Genomic DNA, 17,207 nt, shown 5'->3' with positions numbered 1-17,207 from the left:
AGCAAGGCACTTACCCTAAATTACTGCAGTAAAATTACTGAGGCACTTACTCTGAATTACTACAGTAAAAATGCCTGGTGGGATGAATGGATCAGATATCGTATGATACTTTGGATAAAAGCTTGAACGGAGTGAAATATTATTGGCGGCGCATGACCTGCTTTCTTTCATTTTTGCAGGTAGAACAGATGAAAATGAAACCAGTGCCTGAGCTTGACCCCACAGGTCACGAATCCTTTTGCTCACACGACCCAGGCCTAGTGTAAAAGTGACCATCGCCGCCCCCCACCCCCCACCCCCCCTTTGTGTCCCACCTGCTTTGGCGTATCCGGTGCCATCGAAGTAGGCCCCCTTCTCGGTGCGGACGTAGCAGCTGCCCACGTTGTGGCTTGAGGTGGGGTTGTCCAGGTCCAACAGGGAATTCAGCATTTTGAAATTTCGGATACAAGCATTGATGCTGTACACCACCTAATGCGCAGGTACAAAAACAGGGTTCGAAATGGGGTTCGCATGGCTGCAGCTTTCAACAATGAGATGCCTTAACCCCTTAGGTCATTACTCACTGATGGAGACACATTTCAGGAGTTTATCCATCGACGATAAAGGTTATGTGTACGGTTGTTTTGTCTTAAGATACTTAATTTAAAATAACGATTTTTGATCGGTTCAATTTGTCTTCGGAGAGGCTGTGAAACTCTTGGTCTTTGTTTCCAGCGCAGTATTTTACACTTTGCTTCCTTTAACCCGCCGAGCACCGGGACGGCCGTCGTACCGGACCGATCCTTTTGGTGGTGTAGTTCGCGGGCAGACCGCCGATGTAGAGCATCCCGACCACATCGAGGATGTCGGCTTTCTTGGGGCTGGTGGTGTGTTTGAAGTAGCGGTTGTCCACGGTGAGCACGCCCCTCTGCTTGTCCCTGAAAACGCGGATCTGTCGGGAGTACAGCGGCGCCGTTAGAGCAGCGCACTCTAGGGGGCAGCGTTCACTGAACGGGCTCATCTGCCTTGTGAACAAACGGAGCAAAAGGACCTCCCGTTTCGGCTGGGCGAATCTCGGTTGTAACGGCCCGAGGGCGCAACGTTCACCTTGTGCCACTGGCCGTCATTAATGATCCGCGGGACGCTGACCGAGGTGTTTCCGCTGCCCAGGTCGTAGCTCAGGTGCGCCATACCCTCCTTCAGCTGGATGGTGGCGAAGTCGGCGTGGTTTATCCTGGCCACGTAGAACACCAGGCCCGCCTCTGCCTCTGTCCGAATCTCGAACTCGATGATCAATCTGCGTGGGAGAAAGGGGGAGGGGCCTTGAGCGGCTGCTGCGATTGGTCAGTCTGGAGCAGGGTTCTTAACCTGGGGCACGTGGATCATGGAAGCGTGGGCTTCCTTTGACAATGCTGAATAAATAAAAGACAAAATAAAAAATGTCACAAAGACATTCCTATCTATAAAATAATTACGTGTGAAGGTAATCAGGTTTCAGTGAAATAAATTAAATGTTTTTGTTGTTTTTCATCGGATTCTAAAAGGGCTCCGTAGCCTAGAAAAGGTTAAGAACCTCCGGTGGGATCTTTTCATACAGGCATCCTCGTGAGGCCAAGTGTGAGTGTTTGCTGAGCTTTTACACATGGTATTTGTACCATTTCCACATTGACGGCACTGCGATTAATATTTTCAATCGGCCAATCAATGGTCAGCCTCAATATTTTTATAGAGTATTTATCAACAAGGTAAACAAGAAACGAGGGCACCAAACGCAAACAAAATATCAGTAAATTTTACACACGTCTGTGGTATCATATTATAAACTTCAACACAGATTAAGATCCCCCAGAGCAAAGAAATCCAGCGTTTTCGTGTAGAGCGGCCTTGGCAGAGTTGCAGCGCTCTCCCGATTAATCGGTGATTTAAAAGAAATCGTATTAATGAGCAGGGCTGCTATTGCAGCGAGGAGAAACTGAGAAAAAGCAGACCTCGCGTACCTGTTTTTGACCTTAGTGTCGTCGAACGCTACGGCCACGTGGCTGTTTCTGGAGAGGCCGAACTGCTTCGCCTTTTCTAAGAGGACGGGAGCCGCCTCGGCGACGCAGGGCACCTGCAGATCGTAGGGCAGCAGACAGCCGACGTGAGATCGAGTGCAAACGTGTCCTGGGAGAAGCCGCTAACTAAAACCTGGCGAAAGCGAGCTTCGGAAATAGGTGAATTTCCACGAAGGGGGCGTCTCGGCTACACGATGCCGTGCGACTCCAAATACTGCCAATAGATGGCGCTATTACAAAAGACTATAAGTCTGGGAGCTGTGGCAGGAATTCATTTGCCTAGTCTCTCCGAGAGATGAAAATGTGCGGAAGGCTTACCGCGCTCTGCTCTTTTTTTCTGCGAGGGACACGCCGTGAGAAATCTGTATATTATTTGTTTGCCCTTGTACGGCGCGTGCTTCTTCCACCTCATCCCTGTCCCTTAAAGCTCTCATTTACGCAACCCAAACATCCCTCTTCCCTTCGCTCAGACAAAACGCACGGCCCAGAGTTACATCCCGGAGGCAAACGCATAACCGTGCCGCCGTTCACGGAAGAGGTACTTTGCAGAGCGCCCGCCCCCTGACGTGTTGCTTGTAGGTGCAGACGTTTAATTCGAAGTGAGCGGACTGCCGCTGTCATGCACTTGTACGGCAGTCTCGCCACAGATGCCGGAAAACGAGGGAAGGCGGCTGTTAATTGTGGAATTAAGATACAAAATCGGTAAAATGAATAAATTAATTAAAAAACTGGGTTGTGCATGAGGTGGAAAGGAGGGGAGAAATGTTGTAAGAACCGGTAAGGAGACTAGGACTGGGATGGACAGCGGGGTGTTAGGCGAAAGACCGTTAGGTGATCGGTGACCGGAGGGAGATGCGGAGGCCGTGAAGAAGGGTTGGCGTTGAGAAGCGAAAGGTACCGTTGTTGAGCTGAGGTCAGAGGGTGTGGCATTGCTCCTCAACTCAGCTGGGGAGGCGTCCTACAAAGCAGCAGAGCGGGGTGAGGTGGACAGCGAAGCGCGGTCAGATCTGGCCCACCCGATCCCAGCGCACGACCGACCAAAGCAACGACATACGCAACGTATCAGGTTGAGAAAACTTAACAGTGTCAAGCACAGGCGGGCTGAGGACAAAAGCTAAACGTCCAGTTGCCGGAAGGTCGAATCCAGTCACGCTGGCCACCCTAAAGCCTGTAAAAGGACACATCTGCGGAAACGGCCCGGAGAAATGTTATGGGAGGAACCCCTGGGAGGTGGGGTGCTGCGAGACCTGGAGGGATGAGGAAGGCAGACGCAGATGAAGGACAACCGTACGCGAGAAATAAAGAGCCTTGCTGGAGGGCGTGCCGTCAAACTGTCGAAAGGCGGGTGTGTGGCTCAAGCTCCCCTTCAGTCCTACCATTCTGCTGGAGATGAGGGTTCGGGGGAACTGCAACGGGCGGCACGGCACACAACAGAGACGGCGACTCCCTAGGCGCTCCTGTCGGAACCTACGCTGGGCGGCGTCGGGGACGATCTGGGGGGCGTGGCCTCCGTAGGCGGCCGGCCGGCTCCCGTCCGCGACCCGTCCTCCGCCTCGTCCTCCTCTACGGGTGCCCCCTCCGGCAGGGGTTTGACGTGAGGGGTGGGTGGCGGAGGAGCCATGCTGGGACACTGTCCGATTTCGGCGTTCTCGAACGCAACGGCCTGGGAGAAATCCGTGGGGCTGCACGAAACGCGGTGTAATGAGTGAACAGCCTCGGGCGCTCGGTCACCATTGTAACAGTTTGAATTATGAAAATGGTTAGCAAAGCAGACAGCTCCATTAGACTCATTTAAATATGGGTCACTTGTGTTTATTCCACCGGAAGAAATCCTGAGCCTAATAGCATTTAGCATGACTACTCATCAGTTAACAAAATAGCTTTTATGTTGTGATGGTGTCACATAAGAGTATGAGGCACCAGACCACCAGCAGTACGCAGGAATTTAAAGGGACGAGGTCTGACGAAGCCTGATAAATGGCATTTATTTCCCTTGCGTCCGAATAAGTGTGTGTCTGAGGTCACGTTTTCGGGAAAACGTCCACACAAGCATCTCGGGTCCTGAAAAAGACTTTTTTTTTGGTTCTCCTCATAAGGAAAACTGCAAAAATTTTCACCAATATGAATTTTTTTTCGGTGTGGAAATTGCCACAAACATCTAGTTTACAAATTTTTTTGGGGTGTGGTTAGGAAGCATTTGCTGCGTTAAACGGACTCCTTGCGAAGCCCCCATATAGATGATGATGATTTTTTTTTTTTTAAATCCATTTAGCTCCGGTTGTACCCCAATGAGACTGTTAGGTCTATATACTACTGCAATAATTTATCCGTTTATTCACCTGGTTAATTTTTACTGTATCAGTTCAATGTAAATATCGTGATTAAGGGTAATGAGAGAGAAATGGAGATTGAAACCTGCGATGGAGCTGCCCAAAGCAACAGAGCTCTGCTATGCCGGTTTGACAGGGCAACATAGGTGTGTGTCTGCATGTGTGTTTGTGGGTCTGTCCAAACTCACATGGTGTTGATCACCAGGTTCCAGATGCATCCCTCGAAAGGGATGTTGGTCCTCTGAGTGCTGGTCTCCACGTCCGGCGGGATCCCGCCCAGAAAGAGCCGTTTGATGGTCATGGGCTGGTCGTTGGCCAGTGTTTGCACCATCTTCTCCTCCTCATCCACCTGCACCGTGAGTCCCCTGCGGACAGACGGCCGGGAATTCGTCACCACGTGTCCCTCCGGCGCGGAGGGGGTCTGATAAATGGAGCTGTCTGGGCCGGAACCAGCTCGTCATGTCAGATGATCGTTCTCCCCATCCCTCGATGCGCGGTGTCATAAAACACAGCGACCGTAACCTTCCGTGAGTTACGCTGCGGTGCATCTGCTAGCCAGCCACGGCGCTCAGAAGTGCTGGAGCGTAGCCTGTAGCGATGCCAGCGGGACCGCGAGGGCTGCATGAGGCGGTCGGTGGAGAACCTGCTGATGGCTGCACTTGTCAGAGCGCTCCAGGCTCCAGGCCACGCGGTGCAGCGCACGGATGCGGACTTTCCCATGTGGAGATGACACGTCCCTTGCCGGGTGTGTTCATTGTGTCTTTCATATTACTGTGGCCTGCAGCTGTGTTGTAAGGGCTGCCGGCTCCTGCTTTATTGAGGGAAGGTCTTGAGTAGCAAGTAGCCTTACCTGCGTTTAGGTGTAAACCAGGTGCTATTACGCATTAGCCATTGTCTAGGATGACGGGACGGAGCTGGCAGGACACTGTTTGGCTGTAGGGCCGTGCGGGAGATCCCTCACCCTCCGCTCGTCCTCTCGATGCGCAGGGCGTGCTCGCGCCCGTCATGCAGGATCCCCTCGTCCGGCTTGCGGACCACCCTCCGCGGGGCGCGGCCCCCTGCGAACACCAGCACTTCCAGGGTGCCCTTGTTCAGAAGAACAGACAGGAAGGGCTGGAGGGGTTGGGAAGAGGCACAAGATATGATCATTAGACCAACCTGCTTAACATTTACATTCATTAATAAAGCAGATACTTTTTCCCAAAGCGATGTACGAATCAGAGTTAAAAAAAAAAAAAAAAGAAAGCATTTCTCCCAAAGAAGGAGATGTTCAGATGCAGACACACGATTCAAGAAATAGTCACAGTTACAGTTTTTAGCAGCGTACTCCACATTGGGGGCAAGGCTGGACAGGGTACCCTTAAAAGGACATCAGCCCATCACAGAATGGCCATACACGCAAACACACACTATTGGCAATTCAGTCACCAATCCACCCGAAACACTTTTCTTTGACTGCGGGAGGAAACCAGAGCGCCCCACGGAAGGCCAGGCAAACACGGAGAAAACACGCAAGCTCCAGGCGGACCGAGCACGTTCCAATCCATGCTCGAAATACCCAGGAAGTGAGAGGTAGCAGAACTACCTGCTGCACCACGAAACAGCACGCGAGGAGCGACAAGAGACAACAGTGGTCATTCAGAGTTCTTCTTCAGAACTGCGGCCCACTTTCATCCTGATGTGGGAAAAGGCCACGGGGGGTCAGTTCCTTCCAAATCACAGCTCTACGAGAGTTACTCTGTCTAGAGGAGCGGCCGACTTTGTTCAGGGTCCGTTCGGAATAACCCTTCCGGTACAACTGCAAGCACATACCGCCACCTTGTCTAATTGCACGCTCGCATGCGCAGGCCGAGTCCTGCTTCGGAGCGGAGCGGGCTGCGGGGGCGGGGGGACGTCGTACGCCTTGTGCAAGTTAAATTGGACCCGCATTCTGCTCCCTGAGCAAATTGGTGAAATGAATGACGGGCGCGCTACGACGGGCCGCCGAACCTCATTCATCTGCAACGACATCCACTTAATTTATGGACGATAATTATTTTCAAAGGTGACAGTGTGGACCTTTCCCCTCTTTTGGGGGGAGGGAGGAAGGGGGGTGGGGTGGGGTGGGGGGTGGGGGTTATTGCAGATTGGATCCAATCCATCACCGCGCTGGAGGGTAATCTATTCTCCCGAAGGCACTTCCTGCCAAATGTCAAAGGTTAAATCCACGATCATTTCCTCTCAACAGTGGCTCTAATTGATGCGGTGCCCTACAGTGGCCCCGCGACCCGGCGGCCCAGGACAGCGGGGGATGGAAGACCAGCTACCATACACATTGAAAGTCACATTTTAATTAAAATCATTCCGAGACGCACTGCCGAGCTCCCTTCAGAAACACCGATTTGACACTGTTTGTTACAGGGCGCAAAACAATTATTGCGCAAAGCATGAGGCCTTTTTATCTCGGATCTTACGGAGACCCCCTCACGTGCGCACCAGGCCTTCCGGGTCCCTCTTTCAGACCAGACTGTTATTAAAACTTCACAGATCATCTCACGTTCATTCAGAGCATTGAATGGAAATCAACATGAGAAATGTGAAGTTATTATTCGAAACCTGGTGACAGATATCGCTCGCTCACTTTCCTTAAGCGCTTAATCCAGTCAGGGTCACGGCAGCCCGGAGCCTATCCTGGTATCAGGAACCAAGGCCAAGTGGGATACACCCTGGACAGGACATCAGTCCATCGCAGGGTAGCCCCACACACACACCTGAAGAGAACATGCAAACCCCACACAGACTGAGCGGGATTCAAACCGACGTGCACCATGCCACCCGGGTGACACATCTTTCATATCCTATATCTTCACCAGTTACATCTAAAGCCTGGATGCTGGACCAGAACCTGTAGGTATTCCCGCAGACGACTTCGTGAAGAAGGTCCAACCAAAACCCGGGCAGGTGGTTGGGATCCAGCAGCTCACCTCGCCTGTCTGCCGGCGCCTCCTCCTGGGGGGCACAGGGGTACCGCCGCTGCCAAGCAGGATGAGGCCCTTGTCACTTTTGGTGCTGAAGGACAGGGTTATCTCCGTGCCAACGCCAAATGTGAGGGGCTTCAGCTCCATGAAGCCAGGCTTGGAGAAGCTGACCGTGTGGAGGTTCTGTGGAGGCGGAAGACAAGATGGACGGATATGGTTACGTGCTCAAGTGCTCAAGCTCAAGTCACACAGCCAGCTATAGACTACAGTCCTGTGCGCCAGTCACACACCCGCCTGGTCACACATTTCGATCTCAAGACACTCACCACACACCGGTCACTTGCTACTGTAGGTTTTCTGTGTAGAGATCACTTCATAAACCAGTTTTTTGTACCCTGATATTACTATTAATTAATTCAGCTGACACTTCTCTCATAAGCAACTTACAATGTTAGGTTTATAACCCTATCAACTTACAGTTATTTAAGTATTTCCACAGCTGGGTAAGTTTTACTGTAACATTTCAGGACAAACACGTTGATCGAGGGATTACAATGAAGGAGGCATTCGAACCTGGGTCCTACGAGGGTTAGGTATCTACTCAACCTACTAGGGTAGCTGCGGACCCAGATAAGTCACATTGTGCCAAATAAATCTGGTGCCACTGATGCACTTAAGAAAAACGATTAAAAAAAAAAAAAAAAAAAAAAAAAAAAAAACACAAAAAAAGTTTTCCACTGCAGTTTAAACATAATAATAACAATCCATCCACTTTCAGTAACCGCTGGTGCTGATCAGGGTGGCGGTGATAAATAAATAAATAAATAAATAAATCTCTCAGTCCCCTTTGCAGACTGACATTTTGTCTTTTTTATCCTTCTCCTTCCCTCTTTCTTGCCATTTCTTTCCGTGCTATTGTTTTCTTCTTTTCAGGCTATTTCCAGCAGTCGAACCTCTTGCTTTCAAAACCTTTGAGGAGCGAAATCCAGGCTCTGGGCATATTTCATGGCAGCACCCATGAATAAGTGAACCTGTATGTTGAACACAGGCACATGAAAGGGGAGGCTGAATAATAAAACACTCTGTCCTACCTCAATAGCACAGCCTTTGGTCAGACCGGTGTAGTCAGAGCTGCTCAGCAGGTTGTATGGTGTTCTGGAAACTTCTATATCCTTCATGCAGCCTGCAAACCTCTTCAAAGACACCTCTGGCCTGTAATCGAAGGTAGAGGACGGAGCCGTAAGTTTTTACTTTGAGCGAAACCTGATTTCACGTACACTGACTCCTCATCTTAGGAACACAGTTGGGACCATAAAACTCTTTGCAGCTCAATTTATTTATGAAAATCTCAAGCCACCAACTATCAAGTAACAAATAAAAGACTGATAATGCAGACATTTCTCGATTTGTTTGTGGGATGGGTTCTGCAAAGGTCTCAGATATAGGTATAGACATAATTAAAATGCTTTGTAAGCTTTCTGTTTCGATATTCATATCGACTTTATATTAAAATTTAAACTGAAAAATGACTGAAAATAAAAAAAAAATACAGTTGCACAGATTTGTTTTATGCCGAATTTTTAGTGATTGATCCTGTGAGCACGTGCAACATTCCTAATGTTGTTATTGATGACCAATACTCGGAAACTCCAGGCACAAGCTGTAAATATTGTGGAAGTGAGTTGAATTAAGACGGCCTCATGATTTTTTTCAGTTTTAATGTGTTTTGCTGACTATGATCTATGAGCTGGCTGTGGAAATACAGGTCATTTATCTCCTCAACCAGTTTTAGAAAGCAGGTGAGTGAAGAAAAAGCAATGAAAAATGAATAAATAAACGGGGAAACACGTGTATCTTTGAAAATACACAACTGAACTGTTCATAACAGGAGGAGCCAGAGTACTTGCGTCCAACAGAGAGTTTCGTGCGAACGTCTTGGCACGTATTCATAAGCGTGTGGTGAAGGCCAGAAATATTCTGTACAACGTATGATAGAAGTGTACCCGTGAAACATGCCGGAGGAGGAATTGATGGTAACAGCAGCCAAGGAATGAAGTGGAAGCGATGCTGGCCTCAAATTTGCGTGTTTAGCAGCAGCCTTTTGAGCTTTTACTATGCAAAAAGCATTATGTTCCCTTTGAGTTTCCTCTGACCAGTCCAAGTGGCATTAAAGCATCTACAGCAGAAGATCCATGAGAGCCTTTGGTGCTCGTCGCTAGATGCACAGCTCCCGCCACCAGGAACGCCACCAATTAGCCAGGCTGTGACTGAAATGAGCACCGCTTTACTAAATGCATGCACGCGGGTATGTGTTTTACCTGGCTTTCATACTGTAAAAACAACAGACAAATGTCAGTGCTTTACACCACAATACATGTGAAGGATTTTCAGAAAAAAAATGTAAGCATCATACAGGCTAAGCTAAACCAGGGCCCAGGCGGCTCTTGTTTACATGTAAAACAATTGTAATTGTAACAAAATTGTTCAAAGGAACGTCTCAGATGCAGTGTCGAGGAAAATATAATCATATTCAAACATGCAATGCACACCACAGGCAGAGAGAGGCTCTCTCAGGTGTTTGTGTGCAAGTAGGATGCTGAATGTGGTATGCATTGGACACCTTGCGATTGTCAAATACCATATTTTTGGTTCTGCTTCTTTTTCTACTAAAGCGTTTCTATATGTTGCCAATTGGCTTTTTTCCCATCGGGTTAGTAATTCCATGCTTCGAACTCCTCTCCGAGGGCTGACGTTCAAGGTCCCCTGCTGATTAAATCTCTCGTTCTCGCCAAGATTTTATCCTGAGCTGTTTGAGGTATGAAGGCCGAACTGGTACAATGAGAGACGCAAGGAAAGTGTGGGTTGTTTTGCTCAGATTGCTGACTAAAAAGGTGGGCGGATGAAGGAGACCTTGTCGTTTGGAATGCTGGAAAAATGGAACATTTGTCGGAATTCATACCTGAAGTTGCCGAGAGTTGGCAAACCGCCAAAATAAATCCGTTCATCTTCCTTGAGGTTTAATCCTGAGCTGGGGCCCTGCGAGGTTGCCGACATTTTCTCTTCCTCGTTGGTGTCGATGTCAATGATGGTCACCATAGCTGTGGGGCAGGGTATATAGAACAGGTCGGACTGCTTTAAAATAGCCACGAACACAACTCAGGAGTCACGATATCAGAGTACACCAGTTAATGGCTTAGAGAAGTATACTTCTGATCTCAGGTCCTAGAAGGATAACTGAATTGCTCTTCAACCTTTTGGTTTGCGGATATATTTCTATCTAGGACTTTGAGAAGAATAGCCATGCCCCACCCTATGTGGTATAATTTAAAAGCACAGAATATCCTATATAAAATGCATTAGGACTCAGAACAGTAGCACATTCAGATTAGGATAAACACATAAAAACGTATCATCTAGAGTGGACAAAAATTAATGGCCGAGTCTCAGGAGGTTATACGTTATAATTTAATTTAAAAGAAAATGACAGACTTCTAGCTCAGTTGGAAAAAATCCTGGGTGAAGAATTTAAATAATAGGGCAATGACAGTATTCAATGGGATAATAATATTACGCCTTCAGAATTCAAACCTTGTTTCGTCATCCTGGCCATCGTGAAGGACTTCCATCGGCCATCGTTGTACCGCTTGACGCTGGTGACCACAGCTGGCCCGGAGCCCAGATCGTAGCTGACCTTCAGCCTCCCATCACTCAACTCAGCACTCATGAAGTCTTTCTGTCTCAGACAACATGGCATGATGGTGGAAACCACACAGTGAGGTGTTTGTGCAGGTTGGCGCTGACATTAAAACAGAAGATGGGGATTATTCTTGAGCTCAGCTTGGCTAGGGTGCTCTGGGTTAGCAAAACACCATTGTCTGATATCAAAGATGGCTTGAAGCTCAAACAGAGCATTATATTTAGCTCCAGTTTATTTCATAAACACCCCACCTACACCTCAGGAGAGAGAATCTTTCCTTTCAACTCATTGACAAATATCTGCCTTTATCATATGAGCTTGAGAAGAACTCTAAGTTCTCAGGTAATTGTGTGTGAACAGTTGCCGCTGAAATGTTCCCCAGTGGGGAATAAGGCCTGTGAGAGTGGGAGCTGAGAAGGTCATACCAGATCCTTTGTGGCAAAGTACATGAGGAGGGCGTCAGTGGAGAAGGTGCGGAACTTGAACGTGACTGTGGAGATGTTGGGGTTCCAGCGGGTGGGGCGGCTCACGGCAGCATAGCCCTCCCCATCGAACTGCGCGGTGCCTTCACTTTCTGAGGGCTGGGGGCTTTGGTGGGAGGACACGACAGTAAGATAAGATACTAGCCATCTCCTGCAGCAGAAAACTTCAAGTGGAGCTTTGAGATATTTCACCAGCAAAGATTATTTCCGTTTACTGTTTGTGCAAGACGAAGAACGAAGGAGTGTTTGCTGCAGAAGGGCTTTTACAGTAGGGTTACCTCACAACACAGCCACCGCAATCTCCCTCCCTCTCTCTGTAGTTCCAGAGTCCAATGGGCTTGTTGTCCAGGTAGGTCTCCCCCATGCAGCCGGAGAAGGTGGTTGTTTTGACTGCATCTGACTTCTTCAAGAGTCAAACCAAAACAAATCAGTTTGGGTAACCCATAGGCATTCATTTTACTAGGAAGTGCTAAGAGCAGGTTTTAGAAGATACCTTCACAGTGCCCAGGATTCCTCCCACAAAGAGGTAAGCATTCTGGTCCACATCTAGGATGGTGTAACCTGCGGGCGAGTTGCTACTGTGGGACATGGGCATGATGCCAGCCTTGGGGCCCTCAAGGGCATGGACAGAGATGGTGCCATTGATGTTGATCCTGCAACCCCCCCAACCCCAAAAGACATTCATCAGACACACGCATGTGCCTCTGTAGAGCAGAGCAGCTTCGCCCTGTTCAAAGTTGCAGGAAAGGTGTAATATGGATCAAGCTCATGATAAAACAGCACACATGCTTCTAACACAAAGGTTGCTGGTTGAAACCCCAGGAAGGGTCATTCTGTTATCCCCTTGAGAAGGCGTTCCAATTTCTCCAGCAGAATACCCTACTGCATAAAAGTGGCAAAAAAAGACATTGTGTAGAATCGCATTATTATTATATTGTAATCACAATTAATACTAATTACTGATACTAAATACTAATAAAAGGAGTACATGCAGTAGAGTAACTATAAATCGGAGGGGTCTCCACAAGCTGCCCTGCTTACCGAGACACTTCAACGCGGTGCCAGTTCCCGTCGTGGATGGCCAGGTCGGGGTACTCGACACGGCCCACGCCGGAGCCCACATCCCACAGGAAGTTCACCTTTCCTTTGCGCATCTCCACGGCCAGAAAGTCAGTCTAGAGGAGAGGAGCCAATGAGAGGCAGGCGCGGCGGGCGTCTAATGGGCGACATTACAGACTCATTACTAATCCCCTCCCCCGGGGCCTGTGCGCGGGAAGAAGAGCCGTCTCCTCCGACAGGAAGTGGCGAGATGCGCCGGAGCAAAATGCCGAAGAACGACAAGTCACGCGTAAATCAGCGAGAGCGACAGCATGCTGATTTCCCAAAGGAAATCAATGGCAATTCTGGATGAAACCGCCTCGCCTGAACTCATCGCTAATTGCAGTGGTTGTCGTACATAGCAAAATTATACAGCCTCTCCGGGGGATTGCATGTTGGTGTAATAACCTTTTATCATTCCTTTTTGCTATTTCATCTAATTGGTATTTATCATAGACCTTTGAGAAACTATGATTGGGAGAGTAATTTTAGTGTAATTGGGATGCATTAGATATCCATGGAAATGTACAAAACAGAGCACCGTTACACATTATTGTGCAACATTTTACATAAACTGTCATTTTTCTATATATAGACGTTGTCATTTCTGTGAAGCCACGCACTTCTCCTCATTCCAGTGCAAAGAGATCCTGAGTGATTTGGGCGGTCGTATTCGGTCATTCGGTGATATGGTGAGAAAACCGTTCAACGTGCAGGAGCGGCTCATGGGAAACAATTTTCTGACTCACGTATCTGGCGCTGCCCAGGTAAAAGAGCAGGTTGTCTGCCGTGGTGGTCTTCACATTTAGGATGATAGTGTTGTAGCGACCCTTCTTGATTTCGGGCCGGTAGGTGCGGATGCAATTTCCTCCAGAGGACACAGACACTTTAATCTGTGGGCGACAGGGGGATGTCGGTTTGGAGAAGAGCAAACAAACCTGCTGAGTGCAGCTGACAGGCAGGAAAGAATATGTTTTAGAGGCAGACGTAAGCATTTAGAAATAAATAAAAGAATAAGTTAAGGCACAATTGCCAGCCTTTGTAAGCAGAAATTCACGCAAAAGTCTCTTTTCTAACTCTGAAAGGCACTGGAAGCAAGAAGCCTTGAGATCAAGAGAGAAATACGTGCAAAGCACAAACGTAAAAACCTATTTCAAATCCACATTTTCAGAAATTCTCTGTTGGGAGTGCCGGCAAATAGGTTGAGTGTATCTGTGATTAAGGGCCTCGTGAGCTGAACCTGTGAACAAATGGATCCACAGGGTCATGTTCCTGAAGGGAAACTGCTTTTGTGACCTTTGAAAGAGTTATTTGTGTGTTTAGGAGGTTTGGCTATGAAAATGCAAACTACAAAAATCACCATGAATAAATGTATACCTAACCAAGCAGCGCAGAAACCGAAAAGGTGGAGGGGCAGCCGGGAGCGTGGTGGCTGGAGGTGGTAGGTTCAAATCTCACTTCCAGCTGCAGTACCCTTGAGGAAGGTACTTACACTAAATTACTCCAGTTAAAAATTACCTGGCTGTATAAATAGGTAAATAACTGTGAGTACCACAACATTGTAAGTCACTTTGGAGAAAAGCATCAGCTAAATTAACAAATGCAAACTAATTATTTACACCGATATATTGAAGTTCTCAGCCTAGATTAAACATTTCCAGGCAGCTTTAGGGATGGTGCTGGCGACACTGGGAAGATTTGTTGAGGTGAAAGAAGTACAGGGCAGCAAGACTCACCGAGTTGGCCTGCTTCCGGGCCTGGTTGATCAGCTCTTTAATCTGGGAGATGTTCTTCTTCAGGTTGTCCTGGAGTTCTCTGATTGGTCTGAGCTTCTCCAGGAGCCGGTCGGCTTCGTCCTCCAGGTCCTTGACCTTCGCTCCGGCGGCATGGACTGAAATGAAGAGGTCGAGACCGATTGACGAAAGCACCGAGGGCTGGGGTTTAGGGGCAGGAGCGGGAGGAGGCAGAGCGTGACCAACAGCCTGCTGGTGTTATCGGCAGCAATGCGAGCGCAGCGTCTTGGGTCAATTCGTCGTAACCAGCGCAAAGAATAGAAAGTAGGGCCTTATTAAAAAGCTGACAAATAAATGACAAGGAATGCATCTATAATTAGTGTAATCCCTGTAATGGCGCATTAGAAACAGGAGCTTAGAGGAGTTTTGAGAGACCTACATTAATCCTGGAGAAGACAGGCAGAAAGGAGTCATTCAGTTATGCTACATGCAAATTATTAGGCCTGGCATCAAGCCTGGACATGACATTAAACAAATAAAGGTAAGAAAGAGAATACATACTTATTGCTGTTGATGAAAAGGGAATAGAAAATAGGGAGAGAAAAACAAAACAATTGGTAAGAAACACACTGAAATGTGCATGATTGACATGACAAACATTTAAAAAATTCAACTTTCAGCAAAATTCCACCAATTCAGTCTGACATCCGACTTCTAACGGGGAAAAATCGCTGCGGACACTCACTGTTCTTGTCGGGATCCTGGATCATGCTGTCGGCCTTGCCGATGTCGTTGCTCAGTTTGCTGTAGTTCCTCTGCAGGCCCATGAGATCGAGGTTGAGGTCTTTGATCCTTGCTAGGACGTCACTGGCCGTCTCGTTGGCGTTCCGCGCCTTCTCCTTGGCGGCCTGCAGCTTGGAACTTGTGTCTATGGAAAGCCGGGGAATGTCGCAGCATGAATAAACCATAGGTATGTCAGTTCAAGTCTTGGAGGGCTGGTCTGAGCACTGAGAAGGCCTGTGGTTTTGCCTTGTTAACAAAAACCCGGTCATACTGAAAAATTTCATCCGAGTACAGAAGTTCCTCATCCTAGGGTCAGGGTGGGGGTTATCTTGTAAAAAAATGAAACTGAGATTGAGTTAGCTCAGCTTTACTTGCACACAAAGAGTCTTGAGAACCCCTGCGGTGCCGACTGTGTCATTCCTACCCGAGACGCAACGGAGAAGGTTAGTTTGACCGCGCTCACCATTTGGAATCGCCTGCAGCTTCCCAAGGGTGTTGTTAAGGGCCTTCATCAAGTCATTGTTCTTGGTTCCAGCACTTTTAATTCTGCCCTGCAGGCTTCCCAGATTGTCGGCATTCTCTGAAACACAAAGCATCCTCCGCTGCTTACAACCCACAACGCAGAATGCAAACCCAACGGCTGCAGGACCTTCACAATGTTTTCGCTGCTTGGCAAGCGGAGGTCAGGTGTATTTTCAAGGGAAACGTGTTAGTTTGATCAAGTGCGGACGAATTCACCCTTTACGTCGTTGTCTAACTTCTTGGCTTCGTTCCAGAGTCGGAAACTCTTCTGGAGCGAGGTTTTAGCCAGGTCCTTCAGGGAGCCTTTCGGAGTGGAAGCCTGTCCAGAGGACATATAAACAGTTTTTATATTTTCCCATTTGTATGGGAGGCACAGTGGGTTTGACCAGGGCCTGCTGTGTGGTGGGTCTGCGGTTCAAATCCTGCTTGGGTGTGTTGCGGTGGACTGGCGTCCTATCCTGGGTGTGTCCCTTACTCTCCAGCCTCGCGCCCTGTGTTGCCGGGTTAGGCTCTGGTTCACTGCGACCCCACTCGGAACAAGCGGTTGTGGACAGCGTATGTTATTTTTTCATTAATTTCATGCCTTTGTCCAAGGTGGCTTACAGTGCTAGGTCTGTATACCAAACGATTTTCAGTTACTGAAACTCTTTTCTAACAATCATTAATGTAATTCGTCCATGACATGTGACCTGCATGGAAAATGCTGGAAAAGAGGCAGGGTCACATTTTAACAGTGAGGTTAAAGGCTGATGGGGGACAGCTGGCAGTGTAATGGTTAGAGCTGCTGCCTTTTGACCCAAAGGTTGCAGGTTTGATTCCCACCTCCAGCTGTAGTAACCTTGAGCAAAAATTGCGCTAGTAAAATTACCCAGCTGTCTAAACGGGGTCAATGGTTGTAAGTTGCTTAACACTGTAAATTGGTTTGGAGAAGAGTGTCAGCTAAATGAATAAATATAAATACAGAGGAGCTGGGTGGATACAGAGAGGGAGACAACTATTGGAAGGGCTCGACTCCCTGAGCTCTGCTTATGTGGAACGCACACATGACGGTAATGAAAAGGGGCCGAGGAGCTTTGATCTTGATGGGTGTGATGGAGGGGAATAGCTGTGGAAAGTAGACCATTTGAAATGAGGATGTGGAGCAAGGTGGTGGGGTTAAAGGTGTATGGACTGTGTGCTGGGGGTGGGGGTAGGGGTTGGGCTCTTACCAGTTGCACAGCCTCTGACCCCCGGGCCTTGGCCTGCTTGGCCAGCTTCTCCGCTTCCTCGATGAAGTCCTTAATGTTGCTGTAGGCGTGGAAGGCTGCCGTGGCATTGAACGACAGGTTTTTCGCTTCTGCAAGAATACTTCGAAACAGGGACCACAGTGGATTAGTTATTCCAAACCATAAAAGCACAATAATGACTGCAACCACTTTCTGACAATGAAAACTCGCACACCTAACAAAAGAGGCGGATAGACTTTTTTTCCGTGAAGCACTGCAGTTTATTTTTGTACTTTCTCTGACCAGTCTGTTTTTCTCCCCTCTCGAAAACACATCTTTTATTTCTCTTTTCAGTGCTCTTTATCTT

The 17,207-nt window shown here is 48.2% G+C and overlaps 1 protein-coding gene across 4 annotated transcripts in view; it reads right to left on the bottom strand.

Moving 5' to 3' along the window:
* Nucleotides 1-17,207, bottom strand: part of lama2 (laminin, alpha 2) — a 102,689-nt gene that overhangs the window by 2,129 nt on the left and 83,353 nt on the right. For all 4 annotated transcript variants that reach the window (XM_029258215.1, XM_029258218.1, XM_029258216.1 and 1 more), the window contains 24 exons: nt 16,844-16,982; nt 15,852-15,954; nt 15,577-15,693; nt 15,076-15,258; nt 14,892-14,897; nt 14,334-14,488; nt 13,347-13,490; nt 12,541-12,674; nt 11,993-12,152; nt 11,778-11,902; nt 11,443-11,605; nt 10,909-11,053; nt 10,280-10,418; nt 9,639-9,650; nt 8,412-8,532; nt 7,327-7,503; nt 5,325-5,476; nt 4,552-4,728; nt 3,505-3,715; nt 2,932-2,991; nt 1,977-2,089; nt 1,087-1,276; nt 773-931; nt 315-468 (listed from right to left, as the gene is read on the bottom strand). In XM_029258215.1, the coding sequence (XP_029114048.1) occupies nt 315-468; nt 773-931; nt 1,087-1,276; nt 1,977-2,089; nt 2,932-2,991; nt 3,505-3,715; nt 4,552-4,728; nt 5,325-5,476; nt 7,327-7,503; nt 8,412-8,532; nt 9,639-9,650; nt 10,280-10,418; nt 10,909-11,053; nt 11,443-11,605; nt 11,778-11,902; nt 11,993-12,152; nt 12,541-12,674; nt 13,347-13,490; nt 14,334-14,488; nt 14,892-14,897; nt 15,076-15,258; nt 15,577-15,693; nt 15,852-15,954; nt 16,844-16,982 (3,239 nt within the window). The remainder of the gene's footprint in view (nt 1-314; nt 469-772; nt 932-1,086; nt 1,277-1,976; nt 2,090-2,931; nt 2,992-3,504; nt 3,716-4,551; nt 4,729-5,324; nt 5,477-7,326; nt 7,504-8,411; nt 8,533-9,638; nt 9,651-10,279; nt 10,419-10,908; nt 11,054-11,442; nt 11,606-11,777; nt 11,903-11,992; nt 12,153-12,540; nt 12,675-13,346; nt 13,491-14,333; nt 14,489-14,891; nt 14,898-15,075; nt 15,259-15,576; nt 15,694-15,851; nt 15,955-16,843; nt 16,983-17,207) is intronic.

This window comes from Scleropages formosus, chromosome 1, assembly GCF_900964775.1.
Source record: "Scleropages formosus chromosome 1, fSclFor1.1, whole genome shotgun sequence".
Classification (NCBI taxonomy): domain Eukaryota; kingdom Metazoa; phylum Chordata; class Actinopteri; order Osteoglossiformes; family Osteoglossidae; genus Scleropages; species Scleropages formosus.
The sequence above is the reverse complement of the archived record's forward strand: the minus strand, read 5'-3'. Positions and strand labels throughout refer to the sequence as shown.